The sequence below is a fragment of the Vidua chalybeata genome, chromosome 9, assembly GCF_026979565.1.
Source record: "Vidua chalybeata isolate OUT-0048 chromosome 9, bVidCha1 merged haplotype, whole genome shotgun sequence".
Classification (NCBI taxonomy): Eukaryota; Metazoa; Chordata; class Aves; order Passeriformes; family Viduidae; genus Vidua; species Vidua chalybeata.
Window position 1 is genome coordinate 11,267,083 of NC_071538.1, and position 16,483 is coordinate 11,283,565.

Sequence of the window (16,483 nt, forward strand, 5' to 3'; positions counted from 1 at the left end):
CCCTCTGGAGCCGGCAGGGATGCCACACCTCTGGGTTCAGTTTCAGCAGAAGCAGGACTTCAGCACAACACACCGAGGAAGGTACATCCTCTATTATTAGTAACAGACTCAAAAGCTATCTATAGTTTCCCACGGTAGACAATAACCCTGGATCTTTTAAAATCTGTGAAAGAAAACAAAATTCCAAACTGGTTGGTGTCCTACTTAGGCATTTTGCAAATGCTTTTTAGTTAAATTTTCAGCATTCATACCTTCCCCACCAAGCAAAGGAACAGAATTCAACCCAAGACATTTAACACATTCAGAACATTAAGAGTAAGCTGCTCAGTAAAAATCTGTTCCTGAACAAGTACATTTCCTCATATACTTCAAAGTATCTTGGCATTAACTAATTTTGCACCAGGTGCCAGGTTTTCTTCCTAGTTACTCGCAACTCCAATTAGGTTTTCCTGATTTTTTAATAGTAGAAAGGAAAACCAAGGCACTTACTTGCCCTTCAAATTATTGCCAAGTCATAGGTTACTGAAAATCCATTTGACTATACACATATTAAAAAAGAGATAATGGATATAGAGAAATGTTGAATAATTATTAAAAGCATTTCTGATAAAGGACTTCAGATTTTTTTTTTCCCCGCATAATTTTTAGCCTCCATTTACAGAGTGATTTCTGTGCAAAAGCAGGTCTGCAGCAGAGCTTGCATTCGAAGTTCTCACTGGCACAAAGGAATAACACTTCCCTTAGGTGTGCATACTGACTCCTGCCATGAGTAGAAACTTACATTATTTAATGGTAACCAAAAGGTAAGCCCTGGTTCTCCTTCCCAGACATTTGGTCCCATTCTTGACATGCCTGAAGCTCAAACCTCGGGCAGAGTTCAGTGTGCATGCACTGGGATGTTTGTTGTCAAGCATTGTTTTTAATATTAAGTAGCTGTTGATTCCACATCAGTCAGCACGTTACATAAGAGGAACATTATTTGTTCAAATAGATTTCAACATGACAGTTACTGTATGTTTTTTTCCCCCCCTCTATCCACAACACTAAGATTTAAATTTTTAATTCAATACCCATATCACAATATGAATATTTTTAAAATCAATACTTCAGTTTCCAGGGCACACAGTTAACTTACTGTGTTTTAATTACTGGTAATTACTTTTTTTAAATACAGAGAAGTATTGGGCTGCAATTAAATCCTACCAAAATATCAAAGAAAGCTCTAAGTCTGCCTAACTCATCAAGGGCTTATCTGGATATAGGCAAAACAAATGTTGAAAATTCAAGAGTGACTTAACACCTATGTTAATTTTTAAAAAACAAAATATACTGTTATCCCTGAAGGTGTTCTTAAACCTCCATAAGCACGTAAATTTAGCAATATCTGTGCTCTGAGCAAAATCTTTTTGCAGACCTTTTCTGACCCAATTTAGGCAGTTACTACTGGTCCTGAAATATTACAGTGCAAATGTCATGTGTGCTGACATTCACATGCTACTGGTATAAAGAGGCATTTTATTTTTTTGGGAGTAATAACTTGCCAAACTCCCAATACTGCAGTATGATATTCTGTATATAGGGTAATAGCATCTTTGAGGCATAAACTGCAGTTACTGCTAATAAGACATTTGATCATTTAGCCACCAATAATCTGAATATTTTAACCCTGGCAAATACTATCTGATAGAATTTCAACACTGATTTTGTAAGTTACATGTTTCAAATTGTGCATGTATTTGATCAGACTACTGCTTTTAAAAAAAATGACCATTTCCTGGTGTACTACTTTACTCACTATGGTAATGTATCAGCAAAGTACGAGGTATTTTAGTTTGACAGATTTCACAAATAAATGCTTTGAGGAAGACAACATAAGCTTTGCCAGTGTTTTGCAAAACACTGCTTACCAAAAGGCTTAGTATAAACCTCTCCTACAGAGTATCTGCCACAAATACCCATTAGAGCTACTCCTACATTAGTAATGTTTCAGAAATACTTCCATCACATCTTCATTGTTTTTTCAATTAATTCAACTAGTTTCAATTTATTCCTGCTAAAATATTAGCTCCAACAATAAAGCCAAAATACCTGTATGTATAAACAGAACTATTACAATTACCAACTATTACAAGCTGGAGTAACTGACACTAATCTTCACTTGTTACAGTAAATGTATGACATCCATCTACCATTACAAAGCACAGTTAATGAATCATTTGGAAAACTACCCACAGACTAAGACAGCCTTATCTCCCTATTGCATGCATAAGCAATAGCCAATGGCTCGATAAATGTAAATATACACTTTTTATATTTACAAAATCTGTTCTCAGCAGTCTAAAGGAAGGTCTGCATGTTGAACTGAGGCTGCCACATATGTACAGCGAAAGGAGCTTGCATTTAGCAAATAATCAGCACCCATTCCTGCTATCTGAATGATATATATTCCACTGACCATAGTCCACAATAAACAGAAACTAATTTGGTATGCATTAAAAAAAATCACAATTAAGAATCTTAAGAATAAGTGCTATTTATAGGCACAAAAGGGAAGTGTTTTTAAACATACTAGAAACAATCCTCTCCTAAAATCAAAATCTGAAAAAAATTCTAAACCCTAGAAAAATTCATGCAGTCATATCCATTTTGAGGACTCAGAAGTCAAAAAAGTTAGCTATGAATAATGAACTGTTCACAGCACCTAAATGCCAAGAAAAAAGATCATGGCAAATTACACCTCATGAAGAATTCATGAGGTCTAATTTTATATTATTTCTAAGTGTTCATTAATGAACAAACTCAGAACATTCTCCCATAAAAAAGAGTTTAGATAAATAATGCAAAGCTCTTACTTTATCTAAAAAAGCTCTTTAATTAGCATTGCAAGTTGTTTGCTTTTACCAGTGAAAACAAATGGTGCCATGGCAGAGGTCCCACAGCCATCTCGTGAAAAACGATGACAAAAGAAACAAACAAAACATCTCAATGAAAATAAATGTAGATTCACAAAGGTTTCCCTCATACAATGAGGAACAGGCTTTAACTCCCTGCATATCTGCTCTTTTGAGCGGAAGGCAGCACAGTACAAGTCTCTGTTCCCCTAGAACTTCTTTGCAGGTGAGAAAACCCCCGTTTACAGGGGCTGCCTGACCTGTCCATCCCCAGCCCTGCCATCTGCTGAGCCATCAGTAGCCATGGCAAAGCCAGGTTGGTCCATGGGCAGGGAGCAGAACATACAAGCACGTCCAGGTCCCTGAGCCCTGCTCCAGCCCAGGAACCCCAGCCCAGTTTAAAATGTACCCACTGCTACTCGCTCCATGGGATTTAGCACATTTTTGCAGATTGAGGCAACGGATCACAGAACGTTCAGGACACATCATGCCACCTTCCCCTTGGAGCGTTAAAGGAAGAGAACATAAAGTGATTTGAAGCCTTCCTTGGTTCAAAACCACAACTGTAGCCAGAGCAAGAAGCAGGTGTACCCGGACCACACATGGGCTTTTGTAAAGTGACCTCAGGAGCAGCAAATGATGCTCTGTGTGCAGCTCCAGTACAGATTCTCTGAACTGCAACAGCTGTCAAATTTCACTGTCAATTACGTTTTTATTAAAGCTTACGCACTGCACAACTAGACTTTGCTATTGTTTACCTAATAAATACATCATGAACATGAAATAAAGGAGGAAAATGAAGCTTTTTAGTCTATCTGCCTGGAGGCAAATCCAATACCCCAGAAACAAATCATTATCTAACCCTCCATATTTTGACATGTTCCCCACTTACACACACTTCTACGTGCCACATCTTTACCTCCCTTGGAATAAAATTCACATTTAATATTTTAAATATAGATATAGCTGAAAGTCTCAGCTCAGAAAACTGGCAATCTCTGGCTCTCATGGCACAGATACAGCTGTCTTAACTTGCTTTCAGAGTGTCCTGCACTCAGGTTGAAATGGCATTCAAACATTTCTAGCAAATTCACATTTATGGGTGCCACAATAATTGTGCAGAGCACACAAATGATCCAAATGGAGAAGACAACAAATGTGTTCATTTTAAGATGCAAGCCTCAGTTTAAATAAAGGAGAAAATTATTTTCTTTAATAGCTAAATTTATCCTGAACCAGTCCATTATATGCTTTTGCATGAATATGCTAAAGCAAAATATTCTGTCCCTGGTCTAGCAGTGAAATGGATGCAAAGTTTATTGGCAATATTACTTGTTATCACAGCAGTGCCTGAAAGACATAACCCATGGCAGCACCAACTTGTGCTGTACAAATGGGCAGTAAAGCAGGGACTGCTGCTCTACCAACACAGCAACAAAAAGCAGGCAAAACCTGCTACTTTTTATTCCAGATTTCACAGAAGTGAAATTAAAAAGTCAAACCAGATCAAAGTATCTAGGCAAACTGCTGAAGTTACAGAGGAAGCTGTGACAGCCCTGTAACACACCCCCCTACCCTCAAACCTGGCCCACTGAAAAGGTACAACTCCTAACCACTTTACCAAAAAGAAAACCAATATAATAATGATGCACCGAACTGCAGGTTTTTTGAGAGTTTCAGATAAATGTCTTCTGTTCCCACAAAGTATGGGCTCTACAGCTTTACATTTGATTTTAAGGACAAAAGGGAATAAGTGGGGGAAAGAAGCAGACACCAAAAGAAGTTGCAACTATTTCAACATCAATAGCTACTAGTCGAGCAGTAGGGGAAAACACTCTTGGAACTACACATCCAATAACTACACTAAAGATAGGAACAAAGGCACCATATCGCATGCTTTGCATAATCTCTTACTCTTCCTGCAGGTACTCTGGGGGTAAGAAATTGGAGGAGGAGAACTACAATTATCATTCATACAGCTCAGCACTCTGCAAAGCTCAGAGGAAGCACACAGGACTGGGGAGCAGGTGCACAGACAAGCACTCCATGCACAGCAGTTTCTGGAAGCGTGGCACATTTGTGAGGATAACAATGTTTGTCCAGAAGCAGAATATAGTTATAGTTCTGTGTTATGTATTACCTCAGCTCACAAAATGTGAGATGCTTTAGCAACTTCTACTGAGCTTTACTTTCAACCATTTCCAGCTTTTCCTTTGCCTCTTGCGAAGATTATCAAGTAACTATGCCTGTTGGAAACCTCAGAGGTGTTTGGCTCTATTCTTCAGTGTCCTCCTGGTATCTTAATGAAGTCTACAGCAACAGCACTTGAGAAATGGTAAGGAAGAAAGTGGTGTAATAGGTGATCAGGGTTGTCCTTTTCATTAAGACAAACTGACTTCTGGACTGCCAGCCAGTTATCCCCTACTTTATTTAGAGTGGTTTCAGCAGAATTTATGATAATTTCTACCATTAAATGCAATTCATCAAGAGATGGGAAAACACAGCTTTGATTTCACAGCATTCAAACACCACACTGGAACACAGCTTTGGAAAAACACCAAAAACACCAGGAAAGGAAAATGGATGTGTCCTGTCTATTAGATGGGGGACCCAACCAGCTTGGGTTAAAAACCCTTCCAACCACTTGGATCCCACAGACCACAGACTGCACCAGAGGCTGGTGGCAGGGACATGTCCTACTTTCTGTCCTGGGACACGGCCATCAATGGCTTCTGCCCACCTGCATCTCTGGGGGTCACCCGCCGCCTCTGCTCAAAGGTCTGCACTATTTTTGAACTGAAATAAAGACAACACGGTCAGACTTTCAGTTCTGAAGGAACATCTATTTCTTCTTCAATCACACTTCTACTTCTGCCAAATTCATACCAGGCAACCCTGTGCCTAAAATTTTACAAGGGCTTTATTTTAGTAATTTCATCATTCCAGACTGCTTCTTATTCCCGCCTGTCTTTTCACCGAGGCTACTACCTGCTTTCTCAAGACACATACGAAGGCTAAAAGAGCTCTTTGATTGACATTCCAAGCCAAAATTTGATGGAACCATCTTCTTTCTCCATGGGCTGCAGCTTATTAGATACCACAAAGGCAAGAGGTCTCCCAGTGACTGCATTGTCCCTCTTGGAAAAAGAGACTGACTAACAGAAACAGTATTTGAAATCTGTCTTAACAGGGTGATAAAAAAATCAGGTATATGACCAAAAACATTAAGTACATGACGAAAACTCTGAAAGACTGAAGAGGTTCTCTCAAAAGCCTACATATTAGACAGTAAGAACACGGTAGAGATCAACATTTAAGACAGATTCTCAGTCTAAAGGACATGCAGCCTAAAAATACACTGAAATGAAAGCAAAGGAAATTGAGAGCCTTTTTATATTTCTGGTTACTTTCTGAATTTTATTTTTAGCTCAGTTTTGTTTCCTAATCACTACTTACTTGTTTGGTTTACTGACTCTATTACTGAGTTATATATTGCTAATCTGTAACTGAATTCTATTACCGACTTGGGAATATGTATGTAGCACTGTGTACTGACGCACAGATTCCCACGGGGATGTACATGTTCATGAAAGAAGCAGACAGCTGCAAGTCTTCAGCTGCTGTAGACCTGTCACAATTCCACTTTATGGTTTTTTTTTTTTTCCCCCTTTAAGAAAATAATCTAGAATCATCTGCAACCCCAGAGTTTAGACAGTGAAACCTGTGTTACAAGCCATACTGAAACCTAAAAACATCTACTTGCCAGAAGGCAAGGCAAAGCAAAGCAAGGCCAGTGCAGGCTCTCTGTGAAGCCTAGGAACATCCAACCCCCCACTACTGTTATTTCTACTGAAGTTCTAGAAACAAAAAGCTACAATTTTTAGAAGCCCTTAAGCAATTTAATATTTATTAAAGTTCACTGCAATAGGATTTCAGCTCCCAAGCCATAAACTCTTCTGAAAACATCGCCCATGTATTTTTCATGCAAAGCCAGGCTTGTATTAGGCAGGAATGGATGGCTTAGTGAAACACACGACCCAACCAAGATGTTTTAAGGCTCTGTCCTCAACAGGATGTTAATGAAGACACACTGCTAAATGCAATTAGGAAACACTAATCAACATGTGTACATCTCAACTGCTGGCAGCAGCATCTCTATGGATACTGCAGCTTGCAGGTCTGAACGAGACAGACCCCAAAATAGAAACTATGATGTTCAGCTAAGTCCTATCTCCATCATTAGAAATGTTTGCCTGCTGCAAGCTATCAGTATTTCTCTTAAAACTTAACTAGATTAAAATTAAAAAGAAGTTTACATCTTTTCCACAATTCACCTGCTAGTTTATAACTCTGTACCACACTAACACTGCTTATGGAAATAACCTTCTCATAAAACATAAGCATTCTTACTTCTGTAGCATACCCATGGTAGACAAAGTTAAATTAATTACTGAAAATAATATGCCATTACCATCTTAAAGATAGCAAGCAGATAATAGAAATTGTAAACTTGAGAAGCTTCTGGGAGCAAAATAATCAGAAATCACCTTTGAGAGAACAGAGGTAGCTGTTTACTCTGATGATCTCACAAAACTACCTACAAAAAGGCTTAAATGAGGCTAAGTTTTAAAGTACTGCATGGGATAAATATCTCAGTAATGCTTACATTCAAACAATCTCATGCATGAAATCACCTATGCTAAACTCAAACACATATTGGAGATTAGGAATAAATTATCCATCAATAAAGGACAAAATATCAAGTACATATCAGTCATAGGTCAGGCTAACAGATCCTTATGTTTTATCCTAGACAAACTATTAATCTCTGTACTACAGAAGAGAAGCATGCCACGGGCCAACCCAAACACCTTCCTTAAAAATGTAAATTAACAAACATACCCTGAACAGCAAGAAATTAAGAATGTACCAAAACTCCTCTTAAAAAGGTGAACAGACCTCATGGATAACAATCCTCTGGTTAAAACAATTCTGCTCAATCACTCAATGGGAGCTCTGCCAAGCTCAGTCCCTGTTCAGGTGCTTGGGGACAGGGGGGAACACAGACCACCCCAGCTGTCCTGACTCCAAGCCCCACAAATGACATTTCACTTAGATGTCAAAAGGCAAATGGAAATAGAACAGCCACTACTAGACATCAGCAGGGAGAAATGTCCTAAGAGCCTAAACACAAACTAATGCTTTAAGTATTAAAAAAGTCAAACCAACCAAGTTACTGTCCTCCGTTGGCTACGCCTTCTTTAAAATGCACAGCAGCCACAGGCAGGTGCTTTAAACCTGGAGCTGGATCCACTTCCATCCATTTCACCTCAAACAGGTGGGTGACAGAAGTGACACTGTCTCTATTAAAACTACTACATCACCTAAGCACCCTGGCCATGGAGGCACTCAGCCCAAGTGTCCTGATCCAGCCTGGTGCTGGAATGCTGGAGGAGAACGTGGCTCCTCCAGCAGCCACATTGGCTACGTACAGCTGCAAAGCTCCTTGATCACCACAAAGAACATCACACAAGCAATATTCACTTTTGCACTTAGCAAATATTAACAATGGAAATTAAACTCCATTTCTATCCGAGCATTTACATTTGCGAGCACTTCTTTCAGTAGTTGGGTGATGACAAGCACAGACAATAAAAAAAGGATTCTAAAAATATACTACTCTTTTCCCCTGGATTAGTATGTCTACAGTTAAATATAAACTGTGCTCTATAAATTATCAAACACAATGTCAAATTCTGAAGTGCTCTCCGGAATCTCTCACAGAGCACACGAAATACAGAATGATAATTCTGTCCTGGCCCAGTTAGCCTAAAGAACAATATGCTACTGTGCTGGATCACAGAGTTAGTTCCTATCAACGGCCACACTAAAAATGGCCACAGCCACCACTGTAGCAGCACACTGAATTTTTCAGGACCCTCTGCATCAAGCAAAGAGTTTAATTCCCTGAACAGCTGCTCTCACAGGAAGGGAATCGACAGCAACATTGTCACAGTATAGCTGGCACAGGCATATTAGGAAGAATTTCCAGCATTCATGCTTTCTGCTAAAAATCAACTTCCCCCTACTCATCTACTGCCAGTAACTTCATTTGGAACAAAGATATATTAGAACTATTTTTATTTAAGAAGCATTTATTTACATACATTATTACTTCTACAGAGTCGTGACTGTGCCTTCTGCTTTACAGAAATAACGTCTTTGCCCACAAGATCTTCTGCACATAGTAAAGCAAAAAGTCACCGATCACCATTCAAAGATCAAGAAGGACCAACAGATGATTAATACAAGTACTGCAATTAACAGTCACATTTATAAACCCTTCAAGCAGGCAGAAAAGCCAAACACCCCAAATACCTCTGATCCCCAAAGCAGAATGCTTTAACACTCCACCACAGTGTAGTGACTGAAATATGGGTTATTTCATGCCGTTGAGTCATGAATTTCACATTATCTAACATTAAACTGCTGCTGACTACGGGCATCTACATATCAACTGAAGGGGACTGAAAAAAGGCCTGGCGTCCCCTCCAGATTAGCATTCAACTCTTTAAAAAGGTTTGTTAGTATTTTGCCCATGTAGTTTTTTATGACCCTCTCTAATCAGAACTACAAGAATCAGGTCGACTTTCACACACACCAAGCACTTAATCAACATCAAGAATCTTAATCCATGTATTAAACAAAAAAAAAAAATCCTCAATGTCAAACCTTCCAGTGACAATCAGTCTAGCAATAATAATTTTCAAACTCACAAATATCAGTTTTGCTGTTAAGAACAGTAGGGAAACAAGGACTTCTGGCACCTGTCGTGACCAGGAGTAGCAGAAATTCCATGTCCTTGCTAGGCAATTAAACATAACATTAAAAGAGAAGGCAGTTCTGCCTTCAGTTATAAATGGTGAGTAAATAGTTGTCTTTGCTAGTTTTCTAGAACGCAACCATGAGAGATTCTTCAAAGGAAGAAAAGCAAGAAGGACACGCGTCCTTCATCCCTCACATCTCTACAAAGGCTTTTCAACAGCACTCAGCCTGGGAGAAAATACTTGGAAGTGCTCAGGAAACCACTCAGCCTCTCCAAAGGGGAGTGCATGCAACTGCAGGCCAACAGGTGGGACCGGGGCACAGTTACCTGCTCCAGCAGCAACCTTTTGGGGCCTCTACATGGAGATCAGGTGGGACCTTCTCACCAAGCGTCCCTGAGGAAATGAAAACCCGGGGAAGCGGTTTGGGTTGCCTTCCGCGGCTCGGCGAGCGCCGCCAGGTGCGTGGCGGAGCGGCTGGATCTGAAGGACTGGCGCTACTGGAAAGGCTCCAGTGGCGTTGCTGCCCTCTGCCAACACCAACATCACTGACGTGGGCACAGACGTGTTACGTGTGGAACCTTCTCGAAGCACTGCAAGCGAGAGCCACCTCCCATAGTCACGGGCGTCTGCTTTGAAACAAACACACATTACTGCGCCGCCTTCACCTCCAAGGGCTCCCAATGCTTCAAAGTCACCAATGTCACCGCCCTGACACCGAAAAATGCTGGCACATGTCTCCAGACTGGGAAAACTACCAGCAGCAACGTATACAGAATTTTATAGCAATTAGAGAAGTTTAATTTTTAAATGAATAAAATAAATGAACGCTTATTTTTCCCCCAGAATTCAAGGACAAATAATTTCCCATCACAACAGCACTGCTGACGCAACTGCGCGTGCCTTAGCAACGAAGGCGTACTACAGCATTTTCTATACATCATGCCTCTAAATACTGTCAAAACCAGGTTTGTATCTTACACTGTGCAACTACATCTCATTTCCAGAGGACACACAAAGGTTTAGCTATGTTTCATTTTAATTATTTTCTTAATATTCTGTCTTTTCTCCCCATTTAATGAATGATTCCTAACTGGTTCCCAGCATTTCCTAACTTTACAGATTTTCTTAGCCATTGAGGTGAAAGTCTTCGTGTACAATACTATCAAGGGTAGAACAATAGCTAAGATGGGCTCTCTGCTTCCTCCCTACTTTTTGGGGCTCTAAAGAAGCAATAACGCAGCAGGAGCTCCATTAGGGAGCACAGATTTTCACTACAGAAAATAAAGCGCAACCTAACATTGCTGAGCTAATTCTTAATGAATTCATGCAAGCAATGTAAATGCTACAAATAAGACAATGTTAGGCAGTTCCAAGAATTAACTGCATTCTTATTATAATCTCATCTGAGAGTATTTAATTTCTAACACTGATGTTCCAATGCTATTACAAACTCTGAATATTTAAATGAGTAAACAACAAACAAAAGGTCTCATCTTCAGTGCCCCAAGCTATCATCCAAAACTAGTTATAATTAAAGGTGTGAACAACAGAGTAACAAACCTGCAAAGTCAAGGTTCTGAGAAATTAATGGGCATCACACCACTGCACCAGTTCAAATTTATCACTCATTATCTCCCCGACTAGCACAGTGCTGTTTCACATATTAGTGCCTCCTTTCCTCCAAGCCTTTCCTGCCTTTTCTAGATGGCTAATTTTATACAATTACTGCCTCTGACACATTGAGACCTTTTCTCTCCCCTTTATTCTTCTTGCTGTAAAGCTAGTGACCTACAAAAGCCCCTTGCGCCTAAAATATTCTAGTATTTAAAAAGTAAAGACTGATAATTTAAGGGAAAAAGCAAGCAAGCAGTCTCTAAGTATCTGTTTCTCTAACATCTTTCCTTTACATTATCTCAAATGGCTAAATGTACCCAAAGGCTAAGGCAAGGTACAGGTACCCTTTAAACATGTTTTATTAGGATTTATTCTATCATACTTGTTGAATTCCAACTGCCCTACTCTTCACAAAGTTCCTTAGAAAATTAAAAATGGCCCTTCTTTTAAAGTTGCTCCAAGTCCTACACAGCTGGTAACTGGACATTTACAGAAACAGTTGGGAACTGTTATATTACACAAACACCCTGTCCCTCCTCATCCAAATCCCAGCCTTTTCCTTAACATCCATTCAAATGGGAAGGGAAGATACACATGCACAAACACATGCATACCCATCTCTTCCTCCACTCCACACAGAAAGGAAAAGAGCAAGAGACAGAGAGGAGTGCAAGGGGGAGGGGTGACTTTTTATCACAGATTAGCAAATTTTGCAAAAATCTGGCCAATCCTTTACAGAGGTACCATGCTTTTTAACATCACCTCACTTGCAAGAAAACTGTTTGTGCCCACTTCTCCCCCAAAACCCCAATGACATTGAAAAAATACTGCATTGCAGTATTTGCCAGTGCATCGGAGTGTATCCACTTAGCTGTCCCACAGACAAACAAATGTACATTTTAACGTGTCCAGGCACGTAAATGAGGTGTCCAGAGAACACAGATTGCCAAAACGGACAAGTGGATTTGTCAAGTTATCTGCATCTCTCTCCCTCTCACCATAATATTCTCTGCCACTGTCCATTTCTTGCCTGGGCTGCTTGCTGAAATTATTTTCAAAGTCCAAGCTCCCAAAGAAGACAACAAATTCCCCTGTCAGAACATGGGACACAATCATACCTTATTTCTTTTGAAAAACCTCAGGGTGTTGAGTGGCTCTAGGTTATGTACCAACAGTATGACAATTACTCACAGAAAATAACCTGCATTTAATTAGTACACTCCCAGCATACCAAGTAGGAAGGCTGAGAAAAAAAAAAACATTCCCTGTAAGTTAGAAGATATTATTAAAAAAAAATTAATCCATTAAATATATGTAAGATTAATGCAACTAGATTTTCTTTCAATAGAGTCACAATATTTAACAGGACCAAATAAAGATGATGAAGACTATTTCGTACCCATTCAAATGGGATTTTTAAGTATACCCCTTCCAGCTCATTGTAACCATCCTTTGTCACAACAGCTCGGGCTCACTTTGAGAGAACTCAAAAAGGTAAAATTAATAAAGAGGAAGAAAGCAAAGGAGGCAACCAAGCCAGTCACCAGTGCAGAGGCATCCCTGTATCTAACATGGGAACTTGATTAGCAGAGTACATGGGGACGGGATTTTAAACTGATGGCTGGTATTCACATTGCATCAATATCCAGTTTTAAGATTGCCTCCTTTCTGACTAGTACACACCAGGAGAACAGTTTTTAAAAAAAGAAAAATGTCATGTCTAAGGACAACGACATTTTCTGTATCTTTTTGTCTCCACAGAAAGGTTTTACCTTTTCATCATTTAGTATCACTAGCAATCTTAATTCTATTTCACTAACTTAATAGCTATTTTTCTATAGGAAGATTTACAATGCAATCTTTTACACGCAGAAAGAAAATGTCACTATGTACATGCAGGCTGTATTCATTAATATAATCTTAAAACAAAGAAGAAGATCAGGGCAGGAACACGTGCACCGTAAAACAAGGATTTCATTATTTTTAAATCTTTGTAGAAACACGAAATTGAACAGAAAATGAAAATGTAACTACTAGCTGATGACTCTTAAAACAAACAATGCAGCTGTGTATAATAAAAGGCACCCTTATTTATTGTCATGACTAAGTTAACAGATTTAGAACACAGTATCTCTGTTTTGGACAGAAGAAAAATTATTTTACTCTCACGTACAACTACAATGCATGTCAGAATGCATCTCTGCACATGCACAGACTGTAAAATACGAATTTTACACACGCACACACCCCCTCAGGATTTTTTTTCTCCCCCTCTACATTGTAAAGCAGTGCAGTTTTCAGAGGGTCATTCAATCACTTTTTCACAGAAAGGACTGCAGCAGAAGCAATACTTAAAGCAAATTAAAAGGGTATTTAATTTTTTATTCCTATTTCAACCAAGCACTACTATCCCTGCTTGAATTCACATTCAAAGTAACCCTGCACCAGAGAAAGGAATAAAGTAAAAATATCTGCAAATCCAAAGACAGAAAGAAAGGCGTGTTCTATATTCTTGCTTTGCTTCTTATGCCTCCTGATGTGTGATAGATGAACATTTTCTGGGCAACCACATTTTTATATATTTTACGCTACCGTCTATCACTTACTAGTCTACTACGCTTTTTTAACACTTCTAGCACCACCATTTCCCATTATTGTTTGCCACTACAAATAAGATACCATCACAATTAACAAAATATTCAGCTGTGGTTTAAAAAGTAGAGTTGCCACAAAGAGCCCGAGACACTGGAAGTGGATATTGCTCCAGCAGATATAGAACAGACTGTGGCTAAAGGTGGGGCTGGAGATGAAGAGGAGAATAATTTCAGTATTTTTGTAAATTCCTCTCAGTGCCTAAACCCTAAAATATGGTGAACTCCCCTGAACTGATTATTCTGCCATATAACCATCTGATTTTGTAAAAATACCAATATCACTTAACACAAAATCACTGCTTAGGGTAAATTCATTCTACCTACTGTTCTCATAGGGACATTTGCTGGAAAATTCTAAGAAATGATTTGCAGAAGCTATCAGCTGTGGGAGTTCACTATTATACCTCTGTCAACTTCATTCAATATAATTTACATTTTTTTTATACTGCCTCACAGGATTCCTTGCAATTTTTTGCACGTACAATTTCACAGCAGGGAGGGGGAAGGAAAAAAAAAAGATAACCCTCTTTTGCAAAGGAAAAAGAACAGATGCTTAAAACCAGATTTCTAGAAATCACTGTAAGCCTGAGCCAGAAATGTAATTAACACCTATTTATAAAGAATAATTAAAGTTGTGACTGCCACAAAGAAGAGCAGAGATAATCGAGGTAGCCCCTGTTTCTTTTTTTTTTTTTAGTTTTTTTTTTTTTTACACTGTTTGCAGTATTCCCACATGATTGCCACCTGCTCCCCCACTCAGCTTCCCCTATGCTCGTTTCCCCGGCAACCTTTCATTGGCTTTTCCTCCCAGCTATCGCTTTCAGTTCGGCTGCTCAGTCTAATCTTATTTGTTTTACACCCATCAAAACAAGCAGCTAGACAAAGACAATCCTGTAAGAATGGGAAAAGACCGTCGCTTTGTTTCCCCGGTTATAATAAATATCTGCGGCAAAAGTCTGCAAAACGTTAAATTAGGGGGAAGGGGGGGTCCCCGGCGCCCCCCCATCCCGGGGCTGGCAGGAGGGCCGGGTATTGTGCGGGCGGCCCCAGCCCCCACCCGGGTCGCCCCGCTCGGCGCAGCCCCGGTGCCCGCAGTTGTGTGTCTGATCATGCCATTTTGCACAATCTGTAAGGAAAAGCACAAAAGAGGGGACGAGATGAGCACGTCCGGGCTCCTCCGCCAGGAGAATACGGGCTAAAAATAGAAATACTATTTTTCACATAAATGGCTTTGACTTCTCCCGGCATTTAAAAAAGCACAAAACAACGCGGCTCTCCCCCAACCCCCCCAACCCCAGCCCCCACCCCGACACAAAAAAAACACACCCTTGCTTCCATCCATCCATCCATCCACCCATCCATCCTCGACAGCACCGGCTCCATGGGAAACGCGATACCTGGATTTTTAGAGGCGATTATTAGGTTTGTATTTAAGGCTGGTGTAATAGGAACGGAGATTAAAAGGCATCATCGGCCGCCCGCTCCGCCAGGCACACGCGGTACCATGACACCGTGACTGTCAGCAGAGACCATCCGCGCTCAACTGAAACGCGACGTTCAATGGAAACGCTGTGGAGTGCCATCGCAGCTAGGCACGGTAAATGGATGTACGGATACATATGCACACACACAGGCAGACATATCCCACCGAAAAAAAAAGAAAATAAACAAGGCTCTCTAATTTTATTTTATGGCTCACGATCCGCCGCCCTGAACAAAAGAAATTCGCGAGGCACACGAGAAACGAGACAAAACCCCACGAGCAGGCTCTCCCCGTTCACTTACCATTTTCAAGCCATTCCACTCCATCTGTGATCACAAAGATGGACCCTTACAGCCCCTCACAGAGTCAAAAGCAAAAAGAGCGTTATGTAAAAGCTGACATTCCTTCTTACAGCGCTGCTGCCCAACGATGCAACAAAATCGACATATACTAGGCACTGCAACACATACAAGCCTCCTCCTCTTTTTATGAGGTCACGACAGGAAACTCTTTGAAATACAATATGCAGCATTTACTGAAGCTCATATAAATCACCCTCTTTTAAAATTACCATACCTATTGCGCAGTCCACCAAAAACAAAATTACCAATCTCGAGGCTTTTTTTTTTTTAAACATTTCACCCCCCCCCCCAAGGATTTTGCTCTGCATTTGTATTTCCAAAATGTCAATGTGGAAATTAACTCTCCCCCACCCTTAAAAAAAAAAAAAGCCTCTTCTTCCTTTTGCATTTCAGTTAGCCACATACCAGCCTTGCATTAGAAATGAGCTTTTCTCTTTATTCTGAGAGAAATCGCAATTACCTTAAAATGACAAAGTACATCCTTTATTAAAGGATACGCAGACATTAAATATGAAAGAGAGAGAGCGAGAGAGAGGGGGAAAGAGAAAGGGGGGGGGAAAGGGAGAAATCATGTACAAACAGATCAGTAGCAGAAAACTAAATTCATGGGAAAACACAGACTGAGAATGATGCAGATTCGGGGAAAACCTGT

General features: G+C 40.0%; 1 protein-coding gene across 7 annotated transcripts in view; it reads right to left on the minus strand.

Annotated features, from left to right (window-relative positions):
• The window catches only part of ELAVL4 (ELAV like RNA binding protein 4), an 80,861-nt gene that overhangs the window by 44,648 nt on the left and 19,730 nt on the right, over positions 1 to 16,483 (minus strand). For 3 of the 7 annotated variants that reach the window (XM_053950820.1, XM_053950815.1, XM_053950821.1), the window contains exon 1: positions 15,772 to 15,917. The exons of 3 other annotated variants lie outside the window; for them this stretch is intronic. In XM_053950820.1, the coding sequence (XP_053806795.1) occupies positions 15,772 to 15,795 (24 nt within the window). In that variant the 5' untranslated portion in view covers positions 15,796 to 15,917. Of the gene's footprint in view, positions 1 to 10,044; positions 10,213 to 15,771; positions 15,918 to 16,483 lie in introns of those variants that run through there. One more of the 7 variants, XM_053950818.1, reaches the window with a different exon arrangement.